Genomic DNA, 19,999 nt, shown 5'->3' on the forward strand with positions numbered 1-19,999 from the left:
CCTTATCGAAGAGAAGATTTTTCCTTGGTAATCAGGTATACGTGGAAATTTTAAACTATAAAAATTAAGTTAAAATTTAGCCAACAGGCGCGCACAGATCGATTGATTTAAAAAATAACACAAAAAGTAAATTTTTTACCTATCTTCATTGATGATCAAACCTCCACTATCCATCATTATTTTCTAAAAAGCAATCAGGACAAGTCATTGGGTTATCCACTACCATCTTCAAAATTTCCAAGGAAAGATTCACAAATGTGAAACAGTTATACCTCACAATTCTTTGAACCATATCTTCTGACATTCTTACGCCCTCGTGGGTAGCACAGTTGGTTGAATCATTGTCCTCTAACCACTAGGTTAAAAAGACCTGACTTCGAGTCCCGTCAATGATATAGGAATTTTTATGGGTCTTCTGAACAACGTGGCCAAGTTAGTCGGTCTCAGACAAGGGTAGCATGATTTTTTCTGCCAGCAAACAGAAAATCGAGTCTTTGGTTTTTAAAAGAGAGAAAGGACTTAATAACAACCATGCAATTTCTTTCTCAGCATCTGCGGGTTGTACATGAATTCAAACAATATAAAGGATGAAGAACTTTCACTTGTAAAATCCAGAAAAATTATTTCTAATAAATTCCTGCTAAAATACTCACCCCTATTGATTTGCACAACGTCCTTCTTATCCAAGTCTTCACTATATTAAGTAATACACGCCAATAGCATACTTCTCCAAGCCAGCCGATAGGGCACAGACTTTCCTTCACACTGACTTTAACATCCCATCTGTCCAAAACACCACCCGTGGTCCAAACTCTGGTAAATTCTGTTTGAAATGCTGACTACGTTTAGAGCATTTCTATAAGAACAGTTTTTCAACGCACTGACTATGGGATCAAGGAGGCCAGTAGAACACCCTAATATTGTGTTTTTTAATTTAGACACCAATTGGGGACAAGAGTAATTTACCTAGGTCCGATAAGGACCATTATGTAGGTGTTAGCTGAAAGTGAAACTTGCACAAATCTCTTTATCCATTATCCCATACAATCCTTGGATAATTCTTTCCTTTCCTTTCATCCGGTGTCTCAATGAATACACCTTTGTTTTTTTTAATTACTCTGAGAACGGTTTTAATTTCATTCACAGGATATGCACGTAATGAGTTCATAAAACGTGGTGGGACACATACAGAGGCTGACAATACGTATTGGGACTCCCAGGGTTGTTTGAGCAATAGTGAGTAGCTGGTTTGATTATTTTGATAAATAACCTTATTTTTATTGAAAGGTAGTGTAATTTATGTTCATTTTCACGCATGGCTTCAGAAAGGCCACAACCTGGATTTAAAAATGCACTGCACGTGATGGGATTTATGTTAGATTGTTAATTGGAATCATATGAAGTCCGTGAGAATTTATTTAATGAAGATATTTCTTCACCATAGAATATATTTTTAGTGGTACACATAGCCCACTTTCTTAAAACCCTTTTGGGTACTCTGTCTTTTACCAAAGTCATTAGCGATTTTCAGAAAAATGATAAAATAAAGCATTTATTTCAAATATTCTAGATACATGATTAATAATTTCCACTTCCAAACAGGAAAGATGGATAGTAAAAGCGAAATACAGATTTTATTACATTATATCAGATTGTTCGCTGGTTACGATGGTTGTGGACACAAACTCTGGTTCCACTGGAAGAAGAGGTGGCTGGACCTCGGAATGGTCATATGTTACAATCCTGGGGCTGTCTGTGAATCTAATTGGTGGATGGATCAAGTTCAGCTTTGGTCCTTTGTTGACAGTTACTGATGCTGGGTCTTGAGAATCGAAGGTATGCTCATTGGAGTTAATACTAGCCCGGAATCCTAATCCATCAGCGATATAGCTGACAACTCGATAACGTCCATCTACGTCTCTCAAGCCATAAGATCCAAATTTATTACCCAAAGGATCACCTGTTTCTCTGCGAAAGCTTCCACCAGAAGAATGATCTTCGGTATAACCAAACGCATAGTTTCCTTGGTTCTAATTAAAGAAAAATTAGCCAATCACTGACAAGCACATGAAAAATTAATCCATTTTGATGTTGGACACTCGTATTTTTCTTACTATACAAAATAAATTATTTTATTTATTAAAATATTTAAATTATAAATTATGAATATTCCTTATTTATGATAGAAGGCAAAAAGGAGTATTAAAAATGTTTAAAAATACTTTATATCAAACTTATTTCGAGATCAAAACTTGTCGAGGCATGTTAGACAAGTTTAGACACGTGTAAATCGATGTTTACTTACATCTTCACTTTTATATTGATTGCTAATGCCACGTTCTGCCTCCAAGGGGTGAAAACGAGCGTCAGCTGTTACGTAGAATATTAGGGGAAAGAGGACCAACTGCAAATAAATCAAATGAAATGAAATTAAAATAAACCTTAATGAAATCAAAAATTCGGATCGCGAATACACCTCTTTATACGAAGAAATAAAAGATTTAGCGATAAGTTTTTCTTACCAGACACTTCATGGCTGCACAGAGACAATTTTAAGTGGGAGTTAACGTTAAGAAAATGTCTGTCTGTGTTGGTTTACCCCTTTATATAGAGAGAACCGTTACTGTAATATTAACTGGAATTTTCTAACCTTGGCTGTGATATTGTTTATCACAGATGTGACTAACATCTTCTGGCATATGAACAAGGGCCGGTTACTCTTCCAACCACCCACGAAAGAAAACCATAAGACCTTAAATCTACGAAAGAAGCCACATCCCCTCTGCCACTATCAATAAAGTCTTTTTATACAATAAAGTGTATTTCTTTAAACTGTTTTTTTAACAAAAATAAAGAAATTAAAGTTTTCTTAATTTTTTTATTTATTAAATTATTTTCCCGCCATAAAATCGCATATCTGTAAACAGAGCTTCCCCCCCCACCACCCCGATGATAAAATTTCTAGCATTTTCTAATTCTTTAAAAAATTTCGTGCAAGTGTTTACTATTCCTTTCGATAGATGGCAGCACTATACCCAAGGACGGATGCTTGGGTTTAGGAAGGAGGAAAACTGTTCCCCTTCGAAATATGGAGCAAGGATCTTTTATATCTTCGATTGTCAATGTAGGAAGGTCACACAAAGCGCCATTAGAGAACGCTTCGGTTGTTCGAACAAGAGTTAATGAGTCGTACCCGACAGAATCCAGCTGGGGTCCGACAGGACCCCAGCTGGATTCTGCTGGATTCAAACAGCAGTTCAAACAATGACAATTTCAGAAAGCACCATCAAATCTTAAATCCTCCTGGGCTTCATATGGGTACCTTTCTGTAAACACTGGGGCCTATCTACCTGGTTCTTGCAGCAGACCCCACATGACAGCAATTTCCTGTAGTGACCACTAAGCCACTCTACTAAACATCTTTGAACACATACCAGAGTGGATCCAATCTCTTATCATCATTTACAGGTCCCATCTTGCGCATATCATGACAAAATCATCAGTTAGATGCAATAATAGTTTGCCCAAATAGTTATAATCATCTTATTTTGTTAAATGAATTAGTGATCTGATATCCCTGGTACGTACCCTCACCTACCAAAATTGTGGAAAAATGTGCCATAACTTTTAGTACAATAGTGTAGGTTTTTTAAGCATAGAGACATTTCTGTTAAAAACACATTTAAATTGTATAGAAGGGTACCTAATAATAGTATAAGAATAAATTTGAATTGCATTGTCCATTTGTGGAACTCTTTAGGGGGAAGGATAATACGAGATGGAGTAATCTGTTCGAAAGAAAATCTCTCCCATGGAGTTGAACCATCAAGATAATGTTATCTAACGTCACCTCATTACTCATCTAGGTAGAAACAGCGCTAGAGGTCACGCAAAAACAGTTTCCTGGGTCACCCCCCCTTCAATAGACACACGACGGATTGAGTTTCTTTTCCTGCAGGAACAAGTTTGCGCAGTTGTTGGCTACCTTCCTGGTGAAACCGGTTGTGAAGGACATTTACACCGAGACAAGAACGCGATCTCCCCCCCCCCTTATACACACCACAGTACAGAACAGTGAAACGGGCTGATTACTGCCATGAAACTGAAAGAGAAGATGGCCTCTGAGACCAAGAAGACAAATACAAGATTGTAATGACTTATATTAAGTTTAAGCTGTCCAGGACTGGAAGAATTCTCTCTTAAAGACCAGAGAGTAGTATTCTTTATACCATACGTTTTAATTCACCCGATGAAGAACAGTAGAATAATCTATCGGAACGTCAGTATCCATTTTGGTATCCATAGATAAACATATCTATCTTGAAAAATAAAATACTGTAAGAAATCGCATTTCCTCTTTCTTAATATCCAGTTTAATAGCTCGTTCGTGACACTAGGGGTCTGACGCTCCCCTTTAGTCAGCGTGGAACCCATGATCTGATTCTAGTCACGTTTATTGTGTTAACTGCTTTCCTCTTGTTTCACTACCACACTAATGGCTCCACCCGTGTTCGTGACAATTTACATCGAGGAAACAGAACAAAACTGCTGCTCTCCTCTGTGCTCTCCAAACCGGTTTTGACAGATAGCATTTAGATTCGAACACGCATGCGCTTTTTTATACATTTTGGTTAACTGCGAAAGGAAAACTTATCTTTCCGGGTTAAGATTTTACTTTGAGTTTTCCTTATTAAATAAAGCTTCGTGTGGTAAAATTCCCCTTCATTCTTTCTATCTAATTTTCTATAGACATTAGAAAGAGTCCGTCGCCTCATTTTGGGAAACAGAGTTGTAAATACTTGAAGAAGCTCCGAATATAATAAAGTATTTTTTGGGTTGGGTTTATAATATTTTGGCTGGTAGTGTATATATGGTTATGTGAGGATTTGCTTATATGGGGGATTATCAAAAGTTTAAAAGCGATGTATTGTAAACGTAAAGTCTGGTTTAATTAGGAAGGATGTAGAGCTGCTGGAATGGGTGCAGAGAAGAGAAATGAGATTGGTGAGGGGGACAAAAGGGCACTCTTATCGAGGTATAATGGATTGAGTGAGCCCAATATTTATGTCATCTTTCTCTTTCTTAGATAATATACAAACAAGGGGACAACCATCTCATAAATTTAAATTTATGAGGGATGGGTGCGAAAGATAGATTATTGTTGGAAGAAACTTCCATCTGGTGCTGTACAAGTGGGTAGTTTGAAAGAAATTTGAAGAAGAATTCAACAAATTATTAGATGGAATGGACGAGTGATTGCAAAGTTTTTTTGCTGATGTTATAACGTGCCTCCTTTTGCCATTTGCCAATACTAATGCTAGTACTGAATACTAATTGTCTTTCAAAAAACTCAGAAGTGGACCACGAAGGTCGACTTCATGGTGTTGTTACCATTCGAAGGATGATGCATTCGAATGTTGAAATATCTTCTTAAGTTGTGTAAGAATCCTCTGATTGGATGTTACTTGAAATCCAGTTGTTGCGACAGGTTTGATTGAACCCCATATCGCTGCTTCATGATCACATTGCATAGAACAGAAGAATCAAAGTCCCCTGAGTATGTCAGATATCTGGGAAAATAAACTGGTCTTATTTGTGGAATACCCTGTACATTTATTAGATTTTTGGAGTACCATCTACATTTATTAGATTTTTGGAGTACCATCTACATTTATTTGAGTTTTGCCTAATACAGCACTTTGATAGACTAAATTGCACACAGTTTCGTCACTTAAGGGACCGTCAATAACAAGTTTCTTCATCCCAGATGATTATTCCTACTTTCTTGCGTTTCCCACTTTCACTTTTCAACAGAAACAGGTTATGGATAGTTGCAGGGGACGTTTTACAAATGTCTGAAGTGCTTATGTTTTAATAACGCTGATTATTTTTTGTCGCGGTTTTAATCAGGCCAACCTCGCATTCATGTTGGGTCGAGGAAAAACGACTTAACCTCCCTTTTACTCTACTATGACATCACCTTAAGATAGCGGCTTTAGCCACGCTAATCCGATTTAAGTAAAGGATTTAAGTGATAACCTACTTTCGAATGAATTCAGAAACAAGTTTGCCATTTGTGGGAAGACTGCCCAATGTTATTTCTACACAAGTTGCCTAACCGACGTACCACTGTGTAAGATAAAGCACTTCTTGGTACAATTTTTCTGTCAAGAGAATCAAGAAACAGTTAGAGAAGAAAAAGCTTCGTTCTGCATAATAAAGTCTTTATTACAATGACAACGTTGTGCGCAAATGAGCCAATTATATGGTTTCGCATTTAAAATGATTTAAGTTTTAAATCCTTATAATTTTAAATCCTTATAATCTCACACGATTAACCATTCTAATTTATGTAAATCCTTTATTTCAACTTTTCAACATTAAAGTTCGATTTGGGACTAATATCTTGCTCAATAGTGGAGTTGATTACCATGAACTCTTTCGGATCATCTAGATGGTTGAGACCACTTTCCATATCACCCCGCCTCTCTTTCTCGGTAAAGCAATCAAATTACTGTCCATAAGCACCAATAAATCGATTCCCAATGAGGATTAATTCGACTTTAGACTGAACCTTCGACGTTACACAAGGTCATCTCAAAAGACGGCTTACAGACTATCTTATCTGCGACTTCACTACATTACCCAACAATCTGTGCTCAATCTCCATAACTACAACTGTTTTAATCAACATATTCAATTTTTAAACTGAATAGTAGTTGAATCTATGGCAGAACTCGAGTTTTTCATCCAGCAGAGGGACAAACTGGTACAGAATAGGAGTAATTTGTCCAATTTAATAAATTTTGCTGGATAAAAGATCCAATCATGCAACTCTCGCATAAGACAGCTAAATGGACCACGAAGTTTTGTAACTCTTCAAATAAGAGGGATAAATTCCCCCCCATAATTTTCCCGCCAAACCATTGAACAAATCAATCCATTCAACTCCTGAATGAACTTTAGATGTTGAATGGTGTTAAATACAAATTATCTTGTTATAATAAAGAAAATTGAAACTTTGTAGTTAATATACAATTATGCTAATGCGATTAGTGCGAAGAACCTGGCAGATGATGGCAGAAATGCAAACCTGTTTGTGTTATTGAATGAAAGTGAACTCGTCTCTGGGGATCATCAATGAGACATCCAAAACAAACAAAAAAAAAGAAGGTCAGCGCTGAAAGTCAAGGGATCGAAGGCATTGACAGGCAACAGGAAGTAAGATAACATCTCGATGTGCAGAAGAGCTGCTGATTTGATGGGTGGGGAAGATCTAACTGCTGACAGCAATGTAATTAGTAACTCAGTTCGTTCGATCATGGTGGCACGTGCCAGAGAGGTTTCACACGCATGAAATTTTCTGAAAAACGGCCATCTTCATTAAATCTTCATATAAAACGATCTTTTCATTGCCTTTGCATGATCTTAGGATTTTTGGAACATAGTGTAGTTCTCCAATTCCGGAAATGACATCACCACACTTTAACATCGTTTGTCTTAAAAACTGCATCGTTTTTAAGAAAATACATTGGAGACGAGTCCTTGAACAGATTAAAAAGTAGTATTTCTTTCTTAGATGATACAGAGAGGTATATTCTCACACCCTTCCCAGTGAAACGCTTGTAGGAGGCATGTTTTTCACCACCGTCCTTTCTAGAAGGCCACATCAAAGCAGAGCGTTTCATCTACCACTCCTGGGGCGTGACAGATTCCTCGCTTACCGACAGTCGAACCTAAACTGTTGAAATGACCGAGGTCAAACACAGATGTGTGATAAATCCGGGAGTATTTACGTTTTGGGGTTATCAATTTCAATCTGACCTTGTTTAATGTCCTCATATGAGTTTACTCAGCAAATGAGACCAAATATTCAAATTGCCAGGGGGCGGGTGACACTTGACCAACCGATGATGACTTACTATATAAGAGTTTGTTCTTCAATGGAAGACCAACACAACTCCGAAGTGCAGCTACCAAATCAACCCTTAGAGCAATGAAGGTAAGTCAATAATTTGTACAGAAAACAGCATTTGATAACGTGCATTTCGCATATTTGTAACAGCAGAAAGCAAACCGTGGTGTTCATGGTGGCGCCATCTATCGCGAAGAATAGGAATTGAATTGTTTGAGAATTGTTGCGTTCAAATTAGTATTGTTATAAGCTGAAAAATGATTGTTATTTAATAAAATTAATTAATTAATTATATATACGAATGCTGTGTACCATCATAACTAGAATTTAAACAATATTCGAATTTTTATAGTGTAATTCTTATACTGTGCAAGATTTCAATTTTTAACTTTTTTTACTTTCTTTTTTTTTAATCTAGTTTTTGGTGTTTTTCGCTGTTATTGTTGCTGTGCGTGGAAGCGGGGTCCTCCATGGAGTAGCACCACACGTACTTGAGACTGGAACTAGTGCCCAATACAGAAGTCAGGATGTAAGTGCTTCTTTCATGTCATTTTGTATTCTGTTTAAAGAAATTTAAAAACCAAATCTCTAAAAAACTATAGGGTTTCAGCTTTGAAAAACATGCTGGGGAAGGGGCTCGAATTATCAATTAAGTCAGGGTAGTTATTGGTGTCAAAGTTGGGCTTAAAAGGGGAGTGCAAAATAAAACTGCTTTTCTAATTAGTCAGACAAGGAAAGCTGCAGATAGTACAAATCGAACTAATTATTTGTTAAGATGGTTGAACCCCTGCCAACAGGATGATAATGTCTGTATTTGGACATCTTTATCATCTTGGCAAAGGTTCAATTAGGTGCCTTAACTGGCACGTGTCCAATGCCTGTGTTCCAGATCCGTGTTTTCAAAGTCCACAAATGTTGGGGTGCACATCTTAAAAATAAATAATAGTGGGAACAGGAATATTTTTCAAGTCCCTCTGAATGTGTCAGACGCGGATCTAAAATAAATCATTATAATTCGTGTATTGATTTATGTTCACGCTAATCGATATTGTTTTTGTTTTCAGGGCATAGGAAACTATGCTTTTGGTTACAACGAAGACCATACTACAGGTGGAACTTTCCGCAGAGAACATGGCGATGTTTATGGAAATAAGGCGGGCTCCTACGGTCTCAGAGACGCAGATGGTCGCCTACGTATCGTGAACTACGTCGCGGACGCAGCTGGTTTTCGTGTTAGCATCGACAGTAATGAACCAGGTGTTGAACCAAAGGATCCTGCAGATACACTAATCAACAAAGGAGGGCTGGCAGCAGCTCCCTTAGCCCTGCATGCTTCGGCAGTTCCTGCTCCTGCTCCTTTGGCGCTTCATGGTGCGGCAGTTCCGGCTCCAGCTCCTATAGCCCTTCCTGCTCCTGCTCCTTTGGCACTGCATGCTGCCGCAATTCCTCCTCCAGCTCATGTAGCCATTCCTCATTCTGCTCCTTTGTCACTGTATGCTTCAGCTGTTCCCGCTGCTGGTCTTACTTTACACTCCAGTACCGTACACCATGCTCCAGCTGCTCCTGTAGTCCACGCCGCTGCTGTTCCTGCACTACATGCTGCTGCTGTTCCTGCATTCCATGCTGCTGCAGTTCCTGGACTGCATGCTGCTGCTGTTCCTGTACTCCATGCTCCTTTGGCCCACGGAGTTGCCATTCCGTCTGCAGGAGCAGTGACCTATACTGCTCACGGAGGTGCAGTGGTCCCTGGAAAATTTCACCTGGGATACGGAGCTGGGTTGGCGCATCATGGAGTCCACAACGGTTACCACTACAAAGTCGGCTCTCATCACTTTTAGAACACGTCCAGACCAGTTCCAAATAGTTTCTGAACCGATCTCTACGTCATTAAGCCTTTGTGCTATCGATGCTTAAAGTGGGTGCCTCGTCTACGGCTGGGACATTACCTCACGTGACTCTCATATTTTTCATCTACGGTGTCTGTCTGATGTCTTCGTGGCTAGCTCATGATCCTCTGGTCGAACAAATACTCACGTTGAATGCATGTAAATAGATTCGCACGAATAAATGTCTTGAAGTTGAAACTTGACTTGATTTTTTGATTGCTATACATCGGTAGAAGTCTTTAAAAATTACATTTTCAAATTCAGTTTCTCAATATTTTGCATATAACATTTTCATTAAACATTAACATTTCATTAACACAGACAAATATGATCAGAAGAAACTTTTGTTGAGAAAGAACACCGAAAAATAATCAAAATTAACCTTTTAAAACCATCTTTAAATTTTTGGCATTTTTAATTGTGCTTTTAATCTTAAAAAAGGGTGAATTTCTCTTTTAAAGGATCATCCTTTTCAAGAGCACGGACTACCTTTTGGTTTAAATACAGAAGATTGTCTTATAAAGGTCCCTTAAAAAGTTTCTTCTCTGAGACGAACTCCAGAAGTGGAGTGAATAATGGAAACTCGAATTAATTAACTAAAATACTTTATATATGAATTTGGGGAGAGTAGAAGGGCAAATACTAAGCGTATTCTGCCAACTCTTGTTAGGGATTCTCATCATCAGTTGAAGGCCCAATGGTTTGAGAAGGAAGGTGTTTCGTCATTCATGTAGAAAAATCTCTATGAGGACGCTAAGATGGATTCTCGCTTAATCCGAATAACTCAATTGCGTCTCACGCTTGAATCTATCAATTCAGAACAGTGGAACCAAAAGTTCTAGCAATGTTTTCAAAAACATTTCAGAAGGAAACCACTCTGCTCTTACCCGAGACCGATTAACTTGGCCAAAGGGCGGAAAAAAAGCCCACAAGACTCTTCTTGCTTGCAGAGGATCAGAACCAACACCTTTTACATATGCGGGGGCAGCAATTATAAACGCTGTGCTATCAGAACATAGCTGATTTCAAATCTCCCCGCTACCAATCTAGAAATCAGTGTTCAAATACACTAAGTGATCACTGAATTATGACCACCTCTATGAAAACCGAATGCCATCCGAATTGATCAATGAGGTATGAGAATGTGGAGTTAGTCGACTTACGTAGCATAGATAAGGTGTCAGTGGTTCAGTAGGCAGTAAAATTCCGAGCGTGATGTGTAAAAAGGAAGGATTTATCGGACCTTGATAAAGGACAGATTGTGGGTGCTCGACGAGCTGGTGCCTCGATTCGGAGACCAATCATATCGGTTGGTTTCCGAAGTATCCCCCCGCGATATCAACCCCATAAAGCACTTGTGGGACACTATGGAAAGGCATATCAGGTGTCTGGATACACCAATCACCTCCATACCTGTATTGTTAGCCACATTACACACAGCTTGGTTGGCCCTTCCTCCCGAACACTTCCGACATCTTGTTGAATCAATGCCACGTCCGATAGCTGTTGTACTGAGGGCAAAAGGAGGACCTACGAAGTATTAGTTAGGTGGTCATAATTCAGTGATCACTCAGTGTACTTGTGATTAGTCATTAATGAATACACGATACCTTTTATTAACCGAGAAGTTTAAATTAGCACAATGACGTGAACCTTCATTTGACGCATGCGTTGTGTATGGTGTCACTTGTTGATTGATGAAGTTCTTAACCTTGAGTTACCATCAAAGAGACAAGTTCATGGCGATGTTACTAATTTAAGAATTTTTTATAGCTCAGTGTTCAGTTTTAATCAAAATTGATTATGTTTATTAGTACGTTATAACTTGATGTAATAAAAGGTCTCGAAGGATGCGAAACCGTCATGAAGGTATCAAATAATTTCTCAATGTCTAGAAACACCATCTAGTGCGCCGATAAAATTGTACACCAAACCAAACTAAGGCTACCAAGTAGCGTTTTCCTTCAAAATCTTATCTGAGTGAGTTTATGCTGAAGTATGTGTATTTGGCTAATCTTTTCAAGGTGAGGAAGAAAAATATCAGCGTTGAGCTTACTCAATCCATTCAAAGCCTTAAACTGCTCAATGAGAGTATCTCGCAGGTGCTTAGTCTCCAGACACCATAATTTGAAAAACTGAACCTTTCTTAAACGATCACTTGTAAGATCACCCTTTCGTTCCCTTCACCAAACTCGTTGCCCTTCTCTGTACCCAATCCAGCAGGTCTACATCCTTCCTAAAATAAGGCCCCAGATCTTTAGGCAGTAATCGATATGGGCCTAATCATTTGTTGTACAATGGAATCATCTCCTCATCTCTGTTAGCAGTCCCTCTGTTACTGCATCATAGTATCCAATCAGTTTCGTCAGACAAGATTTCCCCCTAATTCTGCTGTGACTGCAGTATAAGTGAATTCCTCGCTGATGTGTCTAAAAATCTACAACCACAAAAAAAAAAAAAAACCAAGAAGACTCATGGAAGCGATTGGAATCCCTAACACCTTGCTCTACAGTTCGCTGCACGTTCCAATAGAATCAATCTTTTGCAATTGATCTGCAAAAGATGACTACCGATAAGAAACACCGTTGTAATCTCTTCTAGAGTGGATCACATCAGAAGAGATGGAATAATTCGTGCTAATTTTGAGATATAAACTGTAGCAGTTTACCTGAATAAATCAGCCATCCACATCACATGTGCAAGCCATGAGATTATTAGATAAAGACACCGAGATCAAAATCCTTGTTTTAAATATGGATTCAACAACTTTGCGGCCATTTTATTTTCCGGTTGTAATGTATAACCACATAAATACTGTAAGAAACAATCATAACCCTCTATCTGCAATGTTTTATTAATTTTAATTTCAATAAAAAATAAAAGAATTGTTTTTAATGTTTACATTATCCAAAGAGCGATTATCTGGACAGATCCCAACATCCTTACCCAATTCGATTAACTAATTGCTTGGAGTGCGCTGTTATGGCCAATTATTTCTGCTTCAGAAGACAGCCGATGTAATATCTATACGGAACTAACTTGCTTTTGCGCGTCCTTGAGGAGCAGCCATGGCCTCTAGATGATGGTCATTAAGCAATCGTACGATGGCTTTCTCAACTAGTTCTTAGACCCCAGGGGCAAAATATTCTCTGACCTCGAAACTTGCACGACAATAGCATCTGTTTCATTTCTCAACTAACTGCTGGCTGCGAGTAACCACACCCTTTTAAAAACGTCCTTGGGGAATTTGTGTTCCCTCGTGTATGTATTTGTCCATGGCATGCGCATATTCATTCTTTTAATAAATCAACTGCTCTAGGTGTAGGCATCCAAATCGATTTTCTATTCAGTCTAAATGTCTTTGATGACTCAGAGGAAAGGCGTTAAAAAATGCTGAAATCATCACCGAAAAGAAAAGTGATCAAGTTTCTTATATATACGTAATCAAAATCTACACTCCTGTTCAAAATATAAAGGACAAACATAGAACTCGCGCGCGTGTGTGTGTTATGGAGGTTTAATGGCGCATAACTGCCCACAGTATCAACAAGACATAAGTTATGTCTTGTTGATACTGTGGGCAGTCAATTAGAATATGTTTCACTGATAAATGCGTTAAACAGTGTGGACACTGAGGAGGATCCTTCTCCTGTGAGTAGATGGAGGTGAGTGAGATACGTATGTCCTGTTCGTGCCCGTGCAAGTACCACTTCTTCTCTTCGCACTGTTTTGGTGTTAGAGTGCCAAAGCTTTGGGTGCTGTTTCAACTGATAGAGTTTATTATTGGTTTGGGAGTGCCATAGATCTTTCCACTGCGCGAGACATGCTGTTTGTATGATGTGATTGTAGTGAGAGGCTGGAACATGGACGGAGGTTAAATCAAAAGTTGATGGATTTTTAAAAGTTTTGTCAGCGAGTTCGTTCTCCTTTATCCCCGAATGTGCTGGGATCCAGCAAAAGGTCACAAAAGCAAAAGATCATGGTTTGATCAGGTTAATTGCAGAGGGGAAGTCCAAGATGGTTGAGAATAATTCATTACTTGTTGCCTGTTGAAAATAGGAACATTCCAACTCTGTGTTATTTCGATTTGGCGTAGGCCTGCTGGTCTTATTTTAGTGGGTTTGTTTCTATAGAGATTTTGCAGTGGTGGATTAAAGAGGTATGGCTCAACAGGATGCTGCCAATAACTTTGTATTTGGGCTGAATACTTAAGAAGCAGCGTTTTTCTGCGGAGGTAAAGAGGTGGCTCATTAGCTTCAATATATAAACTATGAATAGGAGAGGTCCTGAAAGCACCAAGTTCAATCCGCAATGCACTATGCTGTATAGGATCTAGCCATCATAGTGTACTCTTACGGGCAGAATCATAGAGTGGAGCACCATAATCCAATCGGGATCTAATCAATGCTCAATATAAGAGCAACAAAGATGTACGGTCTACTCCCCAAGACAAGGCAGATAAAGCTCTTAGTATGTTTAGTTTTTTGAGGCAGGAAATACGTAGAACTTTAATGTGCTCAAGGAGTTTCCTGTCAAGGATTAATTCCAAGAATCTGATGTTGTTAGTCACTGGAATGGTAAAGTTTGTTATATGAAGTTCAGGATCTGTATGCATTTTCCGTTGATTACAATAGTGGATTGCAACAGTCTTCTGCTGTGATAGACGATAGCCATTTAACCTTGCCCACCTTTGGACTTTATTCAGGGATATCTGCGGTTGCCGTTCAATGGATCTCATGTTCTGAGAACGGCAAGAAATAGAGAGATCATCAGCGTAAAGGTAGGTCTGAACAGCATTTGGAAGTTCTTTTGTGATGGAATCGATTCTAAGGGCGAAAAGGGTTGCACTCAGTACAGACCCTTGTGGCAAATGACGCAGAAAGTGAGTTGTGATATCGAACTTGGAATGAACGATTCTGAAGAAAGTTCCTAATGAATATAGGCAGGTTGCCTCGTAAACGAAGAGAATAAAGGTCACTGAGAATGCCACGACGCCAGGCAGTATCAAATGCCTTCTCTACTTCTATGGAAACCATAACAAGATGTTCATTTTTTACAAAGGCATTACGAATTACAGACTCAGCTTTGATCATGAGATCTAAGGAGGACCTGTTCTTACGAAACCCATGTTGATGATTACCCATTAGGTGTTCTGTTTCGATGATCTAAACAAGTCGATTAAGGTTTTGGCCAAGGCATTTGCTATGTCTTCAGGAGCAGAGAGTTCTTGCCCATTCCACGAAAGAATTGGCGAAGGGGTTTGTTGGAAATTTACCATAAATCTGCCTAGTTTCCTTCCATATTAACCTGGAGTTAGTGTTTCTATTTATGGTAGATGCAAACCGGATCCAAGAATTCTTCTTGGCTTGCCTCTGAATGATACGTGCTTTTGCCCTTAATTTCTTTTAGTTGATAAGATTAGCTATGGTTGGGGATTTACGAAATAAATTCCATGCTTTATTTTTTAACTTCTTTGCTTTTGTGCATTCCTCATTCCACCAATAGTTAATGTGCCGTCGGAACTGGGTATTCGGCAATGGAATTGAACAGTTAGCTGCAGATAGTAGTTGTGAAGTAATATAATCTGTGGCTTCATCTATTGACTGTGTTCTTATAAATTTCTCATCCAGATTGACAGCTGACTGAAATTTGACCCAATTGGCTCGAGAGAACTTCCAGTTCTTGCAGGGTTTGTCTACTGGCGGTTGTGCAGTGAGCAAATCACAAATAATCGGAAAATGATCACTGCCCGTCTGGTCGTCCATAACAGACCATTCCATGACTGGATACAGAATCGGGGAGAATATCGAGAGATCAATTGCAGAAGTTTGTCCAGTTGGTAATTGTATGTGAGTAGGTGCACCAGTATTAAGAATGGTAAGGTTTTGTTTATCTACGAAGGTTTCAGTCAGTCGGCCATGCCTGTCCAATATAGTTCTTTATGTTGGCAGAAATTTGGGAAGTTAAATAGGTTTCTTGTATACAGAAATCAACTGGAGAGTAGCGGTTAATTAAGTCTTGAATATCGTTAAAATTGCTACAAAATCCTCTACAATTCCATTGAAGAATATAAGGCATTATTGGTGTTTAGTAAAAGAAGCTGTATCTGACTGTTTTTTTGATGTGACTGGTTTATGGCGTTCAGATTTCGGTTTGTCTTTTTTGAAGAATGGCCGACCGGTGTCCATATCTTCTTCCACATGTATTTCTAAGATTGGGTCTTCCTATCTGGATGAGTCAATTGTATCCATGGATGTGTCTTGAATATTCATTTTTATATTTGAACCTCGATTATTTGATGCAGCAGCAGCATTCATTGGAAGAGGAGGAGAAGGAGATTCAACTGGTACTGTTAGAGCAGTATTGCTTGCCTGGTTCAACTGTTTCGGGATATTGGACTGTTGCTGGGAGAGAACAGTTCGTGCCCAGTCAGAGATTGAGTTGTTTGAAGAGACTGTAACATCAGTCTGGGTAGCCACTGATTGATATTTTAGTGCGACACTGGCATATTGTACATTTTGTAATACTGGGAGCAATTAATTTTCTCGCTTCTTGAAAGCTTACTTTATTTTCAATTTTATACTTCACAATTTTCTTTTCAGTTTTCCACCTGTCGCATGTCCTAGAATGAATAGGCAGGATGGTTGCCTTTACAGTTAGGACAGCTCATTTCTGTTGCTGAACAATCATTTTGAGTATGATCGGTGGACCCACAGTTGGGACAGACTGGGTTTCCTCTACATGCCGTTTGAGAGTGGCCATACTTTTGGCACTTATAGCATCTCAATGGATTAGGGATGTAGGGTCTAATGCGGCAAAGAAGATAAACTGCTTTTATGGAAGAAGGTAGGTTTGGGGTATTAAAAGTGAGTATAACCTTCCTTGTAGGTGCCAGTGTGTTGTCCTTTTTAATCATGATTCTTTTTAATGCAATTACATTTTGCTCCTCAAGTTCTTGGCATATCTCCTCCTCCAAGACATTCAATAGGTGCCAGCTGGATATAACACCCTTAGATGTGTTTAGGGTACCATGGGGAGAAACTTTTACTGAAATTCCAGCAAAATTTATAACTTTTAGTAGATGCTCCAAATGTTTACTGCTGATTGTTTCTATTAGTAGGTCTCCTGATTGCAGTCGCTTGACTGTTTTAGGAGATCCTGCAAGATTTTAGAGGTGTTTCTGAATAAGAAACGGAGACAATTTGGTGAGAGGCTGATCTGTAAGTGAATGCATTATGAGAAATGCAGGAAAATCTATGTTTGAAGAGTTGGTCTTAAACCTCTTGGGTTGAGACATGTCATGTTCATTTTCAATGTCTGGCCAAGAGCTTGTCGGCTCTAGTGGAGGAAACTTATTGTGTTCCATAATTGCTCCTTTTGGTCCCTGGGAGATTAACTGTTTGCCGAGATGTCCGGCCCCGCCACGGGGAGGCAGGAGCAGTGCCTGGTGTGACCAAGCGAGAAGTAGTAGGTGTTAGTAATAAATATATAACAAATAAAGAAAGGTGACTTTCCTTTTCTGTTCTGTAAAGTACTTTTTTAACAAGAGCTGTTATTGAATAAATAAATTGTTTTAAGGACAGGAACGTAAAAGAACTATAATATCACTTTTTGGAAAATCACTCTTTAAGCACAGAGAATTCGCTTAGTCACAATCGCTTGGCACCCGGGGTTATAGAACTCGCATTGTAGTTAGTAATCAATCTGGAAAAAATCTCATAAATAAGATAGACCGTTTTGATCTCGTCCATCAAACAGCCAACCCACCGAATTGACTGAAAAATTCGATTTAGGATAAGAAAGACAGGTCCTTTTCCAACCAAAGGATCCAGCAGAAGTTGAAGAATCTGGGATTTCGTAGATGTATGCCCATACGAAAGACATATGTATGTAAAAAAATGAAAAATTCAACTCGAGTGTGCTGTCAATGACAAGAATGGGCGATGGAACGGCAGAAGAAGATCAAGTGGTCTGACGAGTCCCGATTTACACTTTTGTTTGTACCATTGGTAGCATGAACCTCATGAAACCATTCACAAAGACTGTCTCGTGTCCATCACTCAGGCGATGGAGGTAATACCATGATATACGGTATGTTCTCTTGGTACGGATTGGGCCCACTCATTCCATTAGAACATTTCCAAGATTTTCAACGTCTGCTCTGTGCTGCCTGATTCTCCAGATCTGTGAACCATTTGAGAATGTTCGGGATACAATGGAAAGGGCTGTTAGGATTCGGAAGTTCTGTACCAACCACAGTACAGCAGCTGAACTAATGGAAGGATGGTTAAATCTGGAGATAGACTCCCTCAGACACCAGTGGAACCCATGCCACTACGTGTACCAGCTATAATTCGGAAACAGGTGGCAATACAAGATATTGAATAACGGTTTCTAATTTTTTGGCCAGTGAATATTGTATTTGCTATTTATATTTATTCTTACCATTTCTTATTACAAAAATAGTTTTCAAATGGCAGCATGACCTTGATAAAATAATTTCATCAACTTGGAAAACTCTGGATTCAATAAAATTAAAACAATTATATGAACTTTAAGGGAGATTTTTCCGGTCCTGAATTGTCGCATCCCACACACCCAATGAGGAAACACATCCGGATCTGAATTGTGACATAGAAATATCTTTGACAAACACATCTCGATATTCGCACGGGTGTGGTCACGAGTTTTTCTTTTTTTCGATTTTCCTTATCGTCAGAGTGACCCAATTAAAATTCATACCACCGAGGTCGACTGCGGACGTTGGTAGCGGGAGTGAGAGTCATCGGTGGCGAAAGTCAGTTGGCGGGTGACCTTCGATTAGGTATTTTTTTTCAATTGTCAAAGAAGGACCGAGGAACCCCGCTTATTCGTACTGCTTGAGGTTACCCTTAAAATCACGTGACTTTTTCAGTCTATAAAAACTATGGAAAGTTCAAATAGAGCACCCAGCTTCCAAAGAGAGTCGCAATTTCTGAGGAAAATACCACCCGATAGAATGAAGGTAAGACGAACTCCTTACAGTTTCTTAGTAAAATTATGAAGTACCGCTAACTTCCTTGTAACTCTTGCATGATTAGATGAAACCCCACGAGCAACCGGTTTGGCTGAGTAATTGATGTTAACATTGGAGAGTTTTCTACTCTATTTTAACAACTTTTCCCACCTCCCTTCAAGAAGTATTTTTCTTTTTTTTATGCAGGTTCTGATCATCTGTGCTCTGATTGCTGCCACCCAAGCAGTAGCTGTCCTCCACGCAGCCCCATATTTCTATGGAGGAGGGGTGAGCAGTCAGCATCGCAGCCAGGATGTAAGTTGAATTAAAATGATTTTAATCGATTTAAAATTATGTTGATTTGATATTCAAGATTGAAATCATGTCTTTAATATGATTCTTAACAAAAATATTCTTCTTTGTGTGGTGCTTATGATCGATCTGTTTCTTCTGCAGCTGGTTGGCAATTATGCCTTTGGATATGACGAAGGTCACGCTACTGGAGGCACTTTCCGCAGAGAACATGGCGATGCTTTGGGAAACAAAGTTGGCTCCTACGGATTGACAGATGCTGACGGTCGTAGACGAGTGGTCAATTACGTTGCCGATGGCTTGGGTTTCCGTGCTGATGTCCAGACCAACGAACCGGGTGTGGAACCTAAAGATCCTGCTGCTGTGGCCATCAACAAACCCGGTCTTGTTGCCGCTGCTGCTTTTCATCCAGTCGCTTATGCTGCTCCCCTTGGATATGCTGGTTTGCATCATGGTCTTTACAACTTGGGTGCTCACCACGGATTCTATTTCTAAACACTTCTCTTCGAAGTCTTTCCCGATGTGCTGTGGTAGTGGACCAAAGATCCATTAGCAGTTTTCGCAGCTATGCTCTGGGACTATCTTAGTGTGTGCCGGGTTGTTTTCGAGAATGCTGTTGCTGCTCACGTTGCCAAAGTTCTGTACCTAATCAACACCGAAAAACAATAAAATGTTCCAATTATCACATGATTCTCTCAATTATTTACGAACTACTCTTTAGCCACAGAAATACTTTGAAGTCCACATACCCACATTAACAAACCAACAGAAACCAAGATTGAAGCGAGTACTTTTCTCTTTAGTTTATCTGAAACTGTCCCTGTATGGTCTGGTTCCAACCAGGACGCAATTGTTTCAAAACCTACCAAATCAATATTTGTAGTAAACAGA

At 39.1% G+C, this 19,999-nt stretch overlaps 3 protein-coding genes across 3 annotated transcripts; 2 read left to right on the forward strand and 1 right to left on the reverse strand.

The window, feature by feature from the left end:
- Window positions 1-1,533: 1,533 nt before the first annotated feature.
- Window positions 1,534-2,651, reverse strand: LOC150081343 (cuticle protein 14-like). Its single transcript, XM_090379706.1, has 3 exons — window positions 2,523-2,651; window positions 2,306-2,404; window positions 1,534-2,030 (listed from the first exon to the last, which is right to left on the reverse strand). Exons 1-3 carry the CDS (start codon window positions 2,532-2,534, stop codon window positions 1,638-1,640), a joined length of 504 nt encoding a protein of 167 aa, XP_090235832.1. The 5' UTR covers window positions 2,535-2,651; the 3' UTR covers window positions 1,534-1,637.
- Window positions 2,652-7,898: 5,247 nt separating this feature from the next.
- LOC150081344 (uncharacterized) lies at window positions 7,899-9,999 on the forward strand. Its single transcript, XM_090379698.1, has 3 exons — window positions 7,899-8,002; window positions 8,334-8,444; window positions 8,980-9,999. Exons 1-3 carry the CDS (start codon window positions 7,997-7,999, stop codon window positions 9,751-9,753), a joined length of 891 nt encoding a protein of 296 aa, XP_090235824.1. The 5' UTR covers window positions 7,899-7,996; the 3' UTR covers window positions 9,754-9,999.
- Window positions 10,000-18,672: 8,673 nt separating this feature from the next.
- Window positions 18,673-19,793, forward strand: LOC150081345 (cuticle protein 14-like). Its single transcript, XM_090379705.1, has 3 exons — window positions 18,673-18,805; window positions 19,004-19,111; window positions 19,253-19,793. The coding sequence occupies exons 1-3, from the start codon at window positions 18,728-18,730 to the stop codon at window positions 19,601-19,603; spliced, it is 537 nt and encodes a 178-aa protein (XP_090235831.1). The 5' UTR covers window positions 18,673-18,727; the 3' UTR covers window positions 19,604-19,793.
- The last annotated feature ends 206 nt before the right edge of the window (window positions 19,794-19,999 follow it).

The sequence above is a fragment of the Mastigoproctus giganteus genome, chromosome 8 (assembly GCF_048544385.1).
Source record: "Mastigoproctus giganteus isolate SK-2022 chromosome 8, ASM4854438v1, whole genome shotgun sequence".
In the NCBI taxonomy this organism is placed as follows: Eukaryota; Metazoa; Arthropoda; class Arachnida; order Uropygi; family Thelyphonidae; genus Mastigoproctus; species Mastigoproctus giganteus.

Excerpts from the sequence above, each read along its gene's own strand:
- LOC150081343 (XM_090379706.1), bottom strand. Across the intron at positions 2,031-2,305 it reads ATCAATATAAAAGTGAAGAT|AACCAAGGAAACTATGCGTT; the intron begins GTAAGTAAACAT and ends TTCTTTAATTAG.
- LOC150081344 (XM_090379698.1), top strand. Across the intron at positions 8,445-8,979 it reads CCCAATACAGAAGTCAGGAT|GGCATAGGAAACTATGCTTT; the intron begins GTAAGTGCTTCT and ends TTTTGTTTTCAG.
- LOC150081345 (XM_090379705.1), top strand. The coding sequence starts at position 18,728 with ATGGAAAGTTCAAATAGAGCACCCAGCTTCCAAAGAGAGTCGCAATTT. Across the intron at positions 18,806-19,003 it reads TACCACCCGATAGAATGAAG|GTTCTGATCATCTGTGCTCT; the intron begins GTAAGACGAACT and ends TTTTTTATGCAG. Across the intron at positions 19,112-19,252 it reads GTCAGCATCGCAGCCAGGAT|CTGGTTGGCAATTATGCCTT; the intron begins GTAAGTTGAATT and ends TTTCTTCTGCAG.